This window comes from Rhinopithecus bieti, unplaced genomic scaffold, assembly GCF_001698545.2.
Source record: "Rhinopithecus bieti isolate Rb0 unplaced genomic scaffold, ASM169854v2 scaffold_15676, whole genome shotgun sequence".
In the NCBI taxonomy this organism is placed as follows: Eukaryota; Metazoa; Chordata; class Mammalia; order Primates; family Cercopithecidae; genus Rhinopithecus; species Rhinopithecus bieti.
The window spans coordinates 1,244,045-1,256,628 of NW_016809194.1; the positions used below are offsets into that span (position 1 = coordinate 1,244,045).

Below are 12,584 nucleotides of genomic sequence, written 5' to 3' on the forward strand. Positions count from 1 at the left end.
GGCCGGATCTCAGCTCACTGCAAGCTCCGCCTCCCGGGTTCACGCCATTCTCCTGCCTCAGCCTCCCGAGTAGCTGGGATTACAGACGCCCGCCACATCGCCCAGCTAGTTTTTGTATTTTTTAGTAGAGACGAGGTTTCACCGTGTTAGCCAGGATGGTCTCGATCTCCTGACCTCGTGATCCGCCCATCTCGGCCTCCCAAAGTGCTGGGATTACAGGCTTGAGCCACCGCGCCCGGCCATTGTATTTTTTTTTAATCCAGGCTAATACTTTTTGTCTTTCACCCAGAATGTTTAGACTGATTACATTTATTGTAATAATTGAAATATCTGGGTTTAACTCTTACACTTCATTTTGTGTATACTATATAGTCTACCTATTCTTTTTCTCACCATGCATGTCTTATTTTGAAGAGATTTTTAAAATAATTCACTAAGAAATACACTATTATTTTAATAATTACTCTAGGAAATACAATATCCATAACAATGCAAGGATATTAGAGCACTTTAACTCCTTTACCCTCCTCTTCTGACCTTTTTGTTGTGTAATGTTATCATTTTTAACCCCTCAAGAAATTGCATAAAATAATGTCAATTTAGATTTAATTATGTATTTCTCTGCTCTTCATTCTTCAGTCAAACCCTTTGTCGGGACCTGTTCTCCTTCGTTTGAACTGTGTGTTCTTAGGATTTTATTTAATGAGGGTCAGCTGATAGCAAAGTTGTATTTTTTTCCAAAAATATCATTTATTTTCCACTTATTATACAAACATGTATTTACTAAGTATAGAATTCTAGGTTAGCAGTTAGTATCTTTAGCACATTGAAGATACCATTACTGGCTTCTGGTTTCCCTTATCATTTTCTGAGAAGTCAGCTGTCAGTTTAATAGATTTTCTCCTTTGAAGGTAGTGTCCTTTCTGTCTCTAGGTGTTTTTAAAATTTTCTATTAGTTGCTCATGTTCTTCAGTATTAGTGTGATGTGTTTATGTGTGAATTTATTATTTATGCTACTTTATGGTTCATCAGACTTCATTTGTATTTTGTTACTTTTTTTCATCTTGCAAATTCCCAACTATTATCTCTTCAGTTACTGCCTATTTCCCATATTTATATTTGTATTCTTCTTATTTCTGCTGCTTTTTTTCTGGGACCATAATTAAAAGTGTTAAAACTTCTTAGTTTTTCTTCCATTTCTCTTAACCTTTCTATCATATTTTACATGTCTGTCTTTCCATGCTGCATTCTGGGAAATTTTTTCCAAAATACCTCACCCTTCACCAATTTACTCTTTAATTATATCTGATCTGTTATTGAATTAACCTATGAGGTTTTAATTTTGGTTATCATGTTTTACCTTCTAAAACTTCTTAGTTTTGCTAGATCAATTTTTATAGATTGCTAATTTCTGCAGAAGCTTTCAAGCTGAACTGGTTTTTGTTTGGGTTTTTTTGGCTTTAAGCATAGTAAGTTTAGTTGTTTTATAATTTGTCTAGAAGTTAAAATATCTAAAATTGAGGATTTGTTATATTGTTTCTGTTCTTTTTTGAGTCATTGTTTCTTTGTATGTTTTATTATCTTTGCCTGTGTACTGCTCATTGTCTTTGAAAAATTAACCAGAAGAATGATTGAATAATAAAGACTGAGGTTGCCTACCTCCAGAAAGGATTTACATGTGCTTCTGCCAGATATTTAGAAATATTACCAGTCTGGGACCATGTTAATTTGAATTAACAACTTGAGGATGTGTAGACCACCCTGGTAATGTGAAAATTGAGCTGCAAATCCATGTGAAGGACAATTTATTTTCTTCCTCCCTTACCCTGAGAGTATATCTCCTTAGGGACTCAGTTTAATGAAGGAAAGTTCTCCTGTAAACTCCCCACCATGGGTGCACCTCGGCTTTGATGTCTGTCCCTTTTGACCTGTTAGACCGTCCAGTGGGTCACGCCTGTAATCCCAGAACTTTGGGAGGCTGAGGTCAGGAGCTCAAGACCAGTCTGGCCAACATGGTGAAACCCTGTCTCTACTGAAAATACAAAAATCAGCCGGGTGTGGTGGCATGCACCTGTAATCCCAGCTACTCAGGAGACTGAGGCAGGAGAATAGCTTGAACCTGAGAGGTAGAGGTCACAGTGAGCCGAGATCGCGCCTTTGCACTCCAGCCTGGGTGACAGAGCAAGACTCTGTCTCAAAAAAAAAAAAAGAAAAAAACCAAAGTTCAAATTACCTGGATTAGCAGGTTCCCTTAAGACAAAAGTAGTTCTGATTTTCCCTTCAGTTTTGGCCTGATAATTTGTTCAAGCTTGTCAGTTCTTTGATGCCTTTTGGATATATTTCATAATTCTTTTACCTAGAATTTTTAGTTGTTTTCTATGGGAGGGTTGGTCTAATAATCTAACTCACAATTTCTGAAAATGGAAGTTGCACATTACATAATTATTTAAATTTTTTCAGTAATTGCATTTTTTATCATTTTTCCTTTATTCTGACTTTTCTCATCCCCAAATAATATATATCCTCCTATGTGTTATTCTAGTACTTTTATGGTTTTATTTCCACTTCAGTCTCTAGTTCATCAGAATTCATTGTTGTATATGATTATTATAATTCATGTTTAGATCTATCACCTGAATCCAATATCTTGATCATATTTCAGGAACACTGGACATCGAAAGCTATTTTGCAGTTCCAGAAGTTGTGCGGTTTGAAGCCATTAGTGGGGGTAGTGGATGAATATGTAGACGGAATCCTTAACATTTTTTTGTGTGACACATCCTCAAACGAAGATATCTATTTCCATCATGTCTTGAGAACAGAGGGCCATGCTATTGTATGCCGAGAAAATATCTCTTCTAAGGTGGAGCAGTCTGGATGTATTTTGTAATATATTTTGTTTAATTTCACCATGTCAAGGTATAAGATAATTTAATAAAGAAGTTTATTTGGTTTATTCTTTAATCCACGAGATTCCTGGCTTTTAATGCAGAGCACTCTTAATTTTCATATGACCACAGAAAACTGCATTTGACTAATTGTCCTTTGAAATGGGAATACTTTTATTTTAAATAAGTAATTTAAAAAGTAGTTATCTGGCCGTGCATGGTGGCTCATGCCTGTAATCCCAGCTACTTGGGAGGCTGAGGCAGAGAATTGCTTGAACCCGGGAGGTGGAGGTTGCAGTGAGCCAAGATGGTGCCACTGCACTCCAGCCTGGGCAACAGAACGAGACTGTCTCAAATAATAATAATAATAATAAAAAAATAAAAAGTAGTTATCTGAAGTTGTCCTAGAGAAGAATATCACTCCTATTTTGCAATTATTGATAGCATCTATTTCGCTGTTATGTTGATAATTTTTGTAACTAGCAAAAACTGTCAATAATGGAGACATTTTTAACTGTTAAAATTTGGAAGATAGGCTGGGCGTGGTGGCTTACACCTGTAATTCCGGTACTTTGGGAGGCCAAGGTGGGTGGATCAGGAGGTCAGGAGATCAAGACCATCCTGGCTAACACAGTGAAACCCTGTCTCCACTAAAAATACAAAAAATTAGCCAGGCGTGGTGACACGCGCCTATAGTCCCAGCTACTCAGGAAGCTGAGTCAGGAGAATCACTGAAACCTGGGAGGCAGAGGTTGCAGTGAGCTGAGATCACGCCACCGCACTCCACCCTGGGCAACAGAGCGAGACTCCATCTCAAAAAGAAAAAATAATAAATAAAATTCTGAAGATAATATACTTCCATAGTATTTGAAAGTTATTAAGTGCTTTCTCACCCTTTTTCTGTTTGTCATGTAAATTAAACCATCGCTTTTCTTTTTTTAATCTTAGGGTTTCAGTGAGCTCAACCCTTTAGCTTTATACACGAAATCCAGTGGAGGGCCAGAGGACATTGTCTTGACAGAACTGGGTTATCCTTCCCAGCAGCACTATTTTAATGAAGACCGAAAGATAAGTCCACAGTCAAAAGAGAGTGAGTTACATATCCTGGTAAGAGATTTTTGCAAATAGTATTATAATTCTTTTTATTACTGTAATCCTCATTTTTTTAGATGAAGAAACCAAGGCTTTCCAAATTTTGAGGAGTTTGGAAATTTTGCACAGTGATCTTAACAATTTGTCTCTTTATTTGCTGGCTTAAACATTTGCTTCAGTCATGCCTCTTCCTGAACAATTGTTCTTGTATACTAAATTCCATTGCTGCCTTTGTGCAGTTGTGACTTCACTACGCTGACTCTGAATGCTATTCTTCTTTCCTCTGCAGTACACAGGTTCTTCTGGTATTCTCATTTCTTACTTTCCCTATAAACTTTCAGCAACTCCTCCCTTCACAGTAATAATAGTATTATAATATTATTATGTATTTTTTCCAGCCCACAGTAATAAGAACAACAGCATTATTTATTGAACTTGTACCACATGGCAGGCACTGTTAAAAAGCATTCACGTGTTAACTAATTTAATCTTTACAGCAACTTACCAGGTTTGTACTTTCATATCTTCATTATAAAGACAGCTTGTACATCTCTAATGCACAAACCCAAAACCTGAAATGCTCCAAAATCTCAAAATTTTTGAGTCCTGACATGATATCACAAGTGGAAGGTTCCACACCTAAACTCGTATAACAAGTTGCAGTCAACATACAGTCCAAACTGTTTCATGTACAAACTTATTTAAAATATTATATAAAATTACCTTCAAGCTATGCATATAATGTATATATGAAACATAAATGAATTCCATGTTAGACTTGGGAGTTATCCCCAGGATATCTCATGTATATGCAAATGTTTCAAAATCCAAAATTATCCAAAATCTGAAACACTTTTTGTCCCAAGCATTTTGGATAAGGGATACTCAATGTGTAAAAGGCAAGTGAAGCATATGGTGAGGACTTAATGTTTCTTGAACAAATAAACCATGTTCTCCAAGTCTTATATTCCTCATGACAACAGATACTGGGCTAAGAATACAGGATGTGTTTAATTTGAGGGCCAAAATGTTTTGTTTTATTGATACAATGTCTTTTATTTTCTTTGAATAAAATGTAAAATATTATTTTGTTTAATGTGTTTTATATATCTGACTTTTAAAATAAAATTATAGAGATGGTTTTTTGAGTAGACATTTACTAATTATTAGAAAAGATAAAGGCCATTTTGACTACTGGGAGATTACCTATTATGAAAATTATGTACCGATGTTTCCTACTGCATGTTCAAAACAATATAAAGATTTTTAGATTTCTAGTTAATGTTAAAATTAATGAAGCTTGTATGCCCATAACACTTTCCAAAGCCTGAATTTTTCTTAGTCATTATTACTGGATTAGGAGAATTCTGTTTCTTCATTCTTAAATAGTAAATTGAATTCAACCTTTAATATTTTTAGAATATCCTATCACTCTGTTGGTGTCTTCAAATAATCATAGTTTTATTCTGGAAATGAAATAAGAACCATCTTTTCTGCAAAAGAGAAAGGGCTTAAAACTCTACTATTCCACCCTAGTCTGTACTTTGACATATTAAGACTCCCATATGCTACACACACACCTACACCTCTACACCCAGTTCCTTGTGAATTCCTACTCATCTTTTAAGTGTTATCTTCTTCATTGCATCTTCTCAGATGTCCTCTTCTATCAATCATATTTTGGTCATATCTTTGTGATGGCTGGACTTGGAAGACTGATTCTAGGTCTTTCCACAATATTTTTTAGTTCCTTTAGAGCCAGAATCTGTTGCATTCATCTTTGTATTCACAGAGCTGTCTTGTAGACATTTCATAATAAAGGCTCAATAAATGTTCGTTGGCTGGAACTAGTATAGCAGGATGGGAAGACCTAGGATCATGGATAAAGCTCTAAAATAATGTAGCATTTTTGTGAACCGTAGCAAAAACTTCCCCCAAAATGTGTAAGCATGTAGATTTTGGAAACAGCATTAATATTGAAAATAAAGGAATTCTCTTTCATATCTACTAGCAAGATATTAATGATGAAAAGTATTTAAGTCATCTTAAATCTGAGTCAAAGGAGCCATTAAAGGATTCTGAATTTGATTATTTGAAAACCTGTAATAAGAGCTTTGAAGAAGATCCAAAGTGGTCCAACCCAGAGCCAAATGATCTGAAGGAAGAAAATGAGGTAGGAGAAGGAAAGATAGTCTTTGAATATGTAATTAATATAATACACTGAATTCATAAGTGAAGAGGATGGGAATAAACTCTCTTTAAATCCCACTGCTTTTAGTATTACAAATTCTTAGTCCAAGTGCAGTGGTTCACACCTGTAATCCCAGCACTTTGGGAGGCTGAGGCAGGCGGATCACTTGAGGTCAGGAGTTCGAGACCAGCATGGTCAACACGATGAAACCCTGTCTCTACAAAATGTACCAAAAAAAATTAGCCAGCCATGATGGCATGTGCCTGTAATCCCAGCTACTCAGGAGGCTGGGACTTGAGAATGCTTGAACCCGGGAGGTGGAGGTGGCAGTGAGCTGAGATCGTGCCACTGCACTCCAGCCTGGGTGATAGAGTGAGACTCTGCCTCAAAAAAGTAAATAAATAAAATAAGTAAATAAATTTGTTTGTAGTAACCAATACCAAAGTTGTAGCAACATAACCTTGATCATAAAAAAGGTATCTGGCTTTGATGTGTTAGTTCATATCCTGTGACTTGGGGTGGTCTTCAAGAATTATACAGTGGCTAGAAACTAGTATCAAGAAATTATATCTTGAAAAACCCATTGGGAAAAATGTTTACAACTTTTTTGGAGGATGTATTTTTATTTTAATCAAATGTTCATGTATACAAAACTTAGGATCCCCCATGACTCCTTCCCCTGTATTTCCTATTTTCCAGAGCAACCACGTTTATCTCTTTTAGCTGCTTTTGGAATTTACTTCTGTTTCTTTCATTAAATAACATCCTCATGTTGTTATTTCCTGATTTTTCAGTTTTAAGTATCTGTGGATTTGCCACTATGAAAGATGAGGGCTTAGTTCTCTTTCATTGCCTTACCACCACCACACACAAACATAATGTTTTTGTCCCTTCCCCCTACCATGTTATTGATATAGTATGTCAAACTTTCCATCAGATCACCATTCAATATTTATATTACTGTGACTATGTAAATGCTCTTCACAGCTTGGCCAAGTATTATAGTACACTATTACACCTTTTTCTTCCCTTGTATAACTTTTCTTTCATGTCAATATTTCTTTCCTTTTATAATAAATTAACACATAGTAAAATTGACTCTTTTGGTGTGCTGTTCTATCAACTTTAATAAATGCGTAGATTTGTGTAACCAACACTGCGATTGGGATGCAGAACAGCTCCATTATCTAAAATAACCCTTGTGCTACCGCTTTGTAATCACAGTCTCCCCACATCTCTAACCCCTAGCAACTGGTCTGGGGTCTGTTTTCTGTCACTCTAGTTTTACCTTTTCAGGACTGTCATATAAGTAGAATCATATAGTATGTAACCTTTGGAGACTAGCTTCTTTCATTCAGTATAGTTCTGTACCTTTGAGATTCGTCCAAGCTCTTGCATGTATCAATAATATGTTCTTTTTGATTGCTGAATAGTATTTTATAGTGTAAATATACCACAGTTTGTATACCCATTCACCTATTGAAGGACATTTGGGTTGTTTCCAGTTTGGGGTATTTATTCAAGAGCTGCTATAAATATTCATGTACAGGTTTTTGTGTGAACATAAGCTTCATTTATCTAGGGTAAATACCCGGGAGTAAGATTGCTGGGTCATGTGATAAGTGTATGTCAAACTTTTTTCCAGAGTGACTATACCATTTTGCATTTTCGCCAGCAATATATGAGTTCCAGTTGCTCCGTTTTCTTGTCAGCACTTGACATTGTCAGTAATTTTGCTTTAGCCATTCCAATAGATGTGTAGTAGTATCACAGCATGATTTTAAATTTGAATGACTAATGATGTTGAACATCTTTTCATGTGCTTAGTTGCCATCTATACACAATTCTTGGTGAAATTTCTGTTGAAGTCTTTTTCCCATTTTTTGATTGGGTTGTTTTCTTACTCTTGAGTTTTGAGAGTTCTTTATGTATTTGGGATACTAGTTCTTTGTCAAATAATGTGATTTTCAAAATATTCTCCCACTTGTAGCTTGTCTTTTCATTCTCTTAATAGTGTCTTTCATACAGAAGTTTTTAATTTTGAAAAAACCTAACGTATCAACTTGTTTTCTGTTATGGACAGTGTTTCTAGTGTCAAGACATCTTGAGTTAATTTTAGTATAAAGCGTGAAATTTAGGTCAGGTTTCATTTTGTTACATGTGGATGTCCAATTGATCCAGCATCCTTTGTTGAGAAGGCTATCCTATCTCCATTGAATTGTCTTTGAAGCCTTATCAAAAATCAATTGTCTGTATTTCCGTAAGGCTATTTCTAGGCTCTATGTTCTTCTCCAGTGACCTATATGTATGTCTCTTCATCACTACCACATTGTCTTGATTACTGTAACCTTATATAGTACCTCTTAAAATCAGGTAGTATGGGCTGGGTGCAGTGGCTCATGCCTATAATCCTAGCACTTTGGGAGGCCGAGGTGGGGGGATTACCTGAGGTCAGGAGTTCAGGACCAGCCTGGCCAACGTGGTGAAACCCTGTCTCTACTAAAAAATACAAAACCTAGCTGGGTGTGGTGGTGGGCACCTGTAATCCCAGCTACTTGGGAGGCTGAGGCAGGAGAATTACTTGAACCCAGAAGGCGGAGGGAGGTTGCAGTGAGCTGAGATCACACCATTGCACTCCAGCCTGGATGACAAGAGCGAAACTCTGTCTCAAGAAAAAAAAAATCAGGTAGTATGATTCCTCCTATTTTATACTTTTCAAAATTGTTTTAATATTTTGGTTCCTTTTCTTTCCTTATAAATTTTAGAATCAGTTTGTCTATACCTGAGATTTTGATTGGAGTTGTTATATATATAGATAATTTTGAGGAAAATTGATACTTTAGTCCATGAACATGGTATATCTCTCCATGTATTTAGGTTTTCTTTTATTTCTTCAACAGTGTTATAATTTTCAGTGTACAGGATCTGTACATGTTCTGTTAATTTTATACCTAAGTATTTCACTTATTTTGAGAGCTATTATAAATGTTTTCCTCAATTTTTGTATTTTAATTGCTAGTATATAGAAATTGGTGTTTTTTTGAACTACCTAACCTCACTAATCAATTCTAGGGGGTGTTTTGTTGATTTCTTTTGTGATTTTCTATATCAGTAATGTTGTCTGCATTCGTATGTGCAAATGGATGTCTGTTTTCATGAGATATTGGTCTGTAGTTTTCTTGTATTGTCTTTGGTTTTTGTACTGGATAAGCCTGGCCTCATAAAATAAATCCGAATATGTTGCCCTCTTTGCTGTTTTCTGGGAAAGATTATGTAGAATTGTATTTCCTTTTTATTTATTTTTGTTGTTTGTGTGGATCTTTATTTTCTTAGTTTTTTAAGTAAAATTGCATATATGGTGTATATGTTTCAGTATATGTATACATTGTAGCATGTATAAGTCAAGCTATTTAGCATATGCATTACCTCATATATTTGTATTTTTTTGTGGTGAAAACACTTAAAATCTACTCTGCTGACAATTTTTAAGTATACATTATGTCACTATTAACTGTATAGTTAATAGTTAACATCACTATTACCAAGATGTATAGCAGATCACTTGAACTTACTCCTCCTGTCTACTGAAATTTTGTGTCCTTTGACCAACATCTGCCCAATCCCTCCACCTCCTAGCCTCTGGTAACCACTATTTCAGTCTGCTTTTTTAGATTCCACGTGTAAGTGAGATTGTGTTATTTGTCTTTCTGTGTCTGGCTTCTTTTATGTAACATAATGTCCTCCTGGTTCATCTATTGTGTCACAAGTTACAAGATTTCCTTCTTTTTAAAGGCTGAATAGTATTACATTGTGTATATGTAGCACGTTTTCTTTATTTGTTTATTGACGTACACTTTGTACAGGGTGAGAGTTGGAAGTATTCGCTCATCTATTTTCTGGAAACAATTATATAAAATCGGGTTCTTTTCAGGGAGAGAAGTTGATTTTAAAATGTTTGGTATTACCTTATAAAACCATCTGGGCCTGGAGACTTTTTCCCAGAAAAATTTAAATTATAAAATCAATTGCTTGAATAGATACAGGATTATTCAAATCAGCTATTTTATCTTAGTCTTGGTATTTTGTGGTTTTTGAGGAAGTGACTCATTTATCAAATGAGGAATTGGTTCACTTCATCTAAGTTGTCAACTATATCTATAACATTGTTTATAGTATTCCCTTATCCTTTTGTTATCTGCAGGGTCTGCAGTGATAATCTCCTATTACATTCCTGATGTTGGCAATTTGTCTTCTCCCCTTTTTGTTAGTCTTGCTAGAGATTTATCCATTTTATTGAACTTCCCATTCCCAGAGAATAAGCTTTTGGTGTCACTGGTTTTATCTCTTGTCTTTCTGTTTTCAAGTTCATTGATTTCTTTCTTCTTTTATTTTCTTTGGGTTTATTTTTGCTTTCTTTTTCTATTTTTTTTTTTACGATGGAAATTTACTTTATTGATTTGAGACCTTTGTTTTCTAATGTAAGCATTGATCTATGAGTCTCTACATATCACTTTAGCTGCATTTCACAAATTTGAACATATTGTATTTTCATTTTCTTTCAGTTCAAATATTTTATAATTTATTTTGAGATATTATCTTTGATCCATGAATTATTTGGAAGTGTGTTGTTTAATTTTCAGGTGTGTGGAAATTTTCATGTTAACTTTCTGTTATTTCTTTCCAGTATAATATGGTCTTAGAACATACTTAGTATGATTTCAGTTCTTTAAATTCGTTAAGGTTTGTTTTGTCAACAGGATGTGGTCTAGCTTAGTAAATGTCCATGTGTCTTTAATAAAAACGTGTATTCTGTTTTTGGGTGGAGTTTCTATAAATGTCAGATCCAGTTGACTGGTTGTATTGTTCAGTTCTTCTGCTCCTTGCTGTCTACCAATTTTGTTGATTACTGAGAAGAACAGTGAAGTCTATAACTATAATCTTGGATTTTGTCTATTTCTCCTTTCATTCTATCAGTTTTTTTGTTGTGCATTTTTAAGTTCTGTTGTTAGGTGTTATCCATTTAGGATTCTTATGTCTTGATGAATTGACCCTTTTATCATTATGAAATGTCTTTCTTTATTCACAATTACTTTTTTTTTGCACTGAAGTCTGCATAATCTGATATCAACATAGCCATTCCAGTTTCCGTGTGTGTGTGTGTGTGTGTGTGTTTGCCTGGTATATTTTTTTCCATCCTTCTAACCTACCTGTGTCATCATATTTGAAGTAAGTTTCTTGAGACAGCATATAGTTTGATTATTTATTTATTTATTTATTTAATTTTTTTGAGATGGAGTTTTACTCTTGTTTCCCAGGCTGGAGTGCAATGGCATGATCTCGGCTCACCACAGCCTCTGCCTCTCGGGTTCAAACTATTCTCCTGCCTCAGCCTCCTGAGTATCTGGGATTACAGGCATGCACCCCATGCCCCGCTAATTTTGTATTTTTAGTAGAGATGGCTTTTCTCCATGTTGGTCAGGCTGGTCTCGAACTCCCGACCTCAGATGATCTGCCCACCTTGGCCTCCCAAAGTGCTGGGATTACAGGCTTGAGTCACTGCGCTTGGCCTAGTTTGATTATTTTTTAATCCACTCTGACAATCTGAATTTTAATTCGTATGGTTTGGACCATTTATGTTTAATGTGGTTATATATATGTTTTTATTTTAGATCTGCCATTTTATTTTTCTGTTTGTTCCCCTGATTTTCATTCATCTGCCTCCTCTTTCTTGTTGGTTATTTGAACATTTTTTTAGTATTCCATTTTATTTAGTATGGTTATTTGTTTATTTATTTATTTGAGATGGAGTCTTGCTCTGTTGCCCAGGCTGGAGTGCAGTGGCACGATCTCGGCTCACTGCAAGCTCCATCTCTCAGGTTCATGCCATTCTCCTGCCTCAGCCTCCTGAGTAGCTGGGACTACAGGGGCCCACCACCACGCCCAGCTAATTTTTTTGTATTTTCAGTAGAGATGGGGTTTCACCATGTTAGCCAGGATGGTCTCGATCTCCTGACTTCATGATCTGACCACCTTGGCTTCCCAAAGTACTATGTTTTTATTATATTTATTTGTACAGTGTTTTTAGTGGTTGCTCTAGGAATTACAGTTGTCATTCTTGACTTTTACAGTGTACTTAGTCAGCATTTTACCACTTTGGAATGTCAGTATCTTACTCTACTATTTAGGTCTTTTTACCCCTTCCTTTTTCCTTTATGCCATCCTTGTCTTATATATTACACCTACATACAATTTATGATGTTATAATTTTTGCTTTCCATCTTCAAGAATATTCTTCTAAGAATATTCTTTCAAAGTTCAACAGAATAGTCTATTATATATACCCAGATATTTATCATTTCTGTTGATCTCTCTTTTTCTGATATTCCAAGTTTGCTTCTGATATCTCCTTTCTG

The 12,584-nt window shown here is 35.3% G+C and overlaps 1 protein-coding gene across 7 annotated transcripts in view; it reads left to right on the forward strand.

Annotated features, from left to right (window-relative positions):
* The window catches only part of TDRD5 (tudor domain containing 5), a 93,940-nt gene that overhangs the window by 54,731 nt on the left and 26,625 nt on the right, over positions 1–12,584 (forward strand). For 5 of the 7 annotated variants that reach the window (XR_001888527.1, XM_017888847.1, XM_017888851.1 and 2 more), the window contains 3 exons: positions 2,663–2,863; positions 3,837–3,995; positions 5,992–6,153. Coding sequence is in view for 6 of the 7 variants with exons in the window: in XM_017888847.1 (XP_017744336.1) it covers positions 2,663–2,863; positions 3,837–3,995; positions 5,992–6,153 (522 nt within the window). In the remaining variant the exon portion in view is untranslated. The remainder of the gene's footprint in view (positions 1–2,662; positions 2,864–3,836; positions 3,996–5,991; positions 6,154–12,584) is intronic. The other 2 variants (XM_017888850.1, XM_017888852.1) reach the window with 1 other exon arrangement.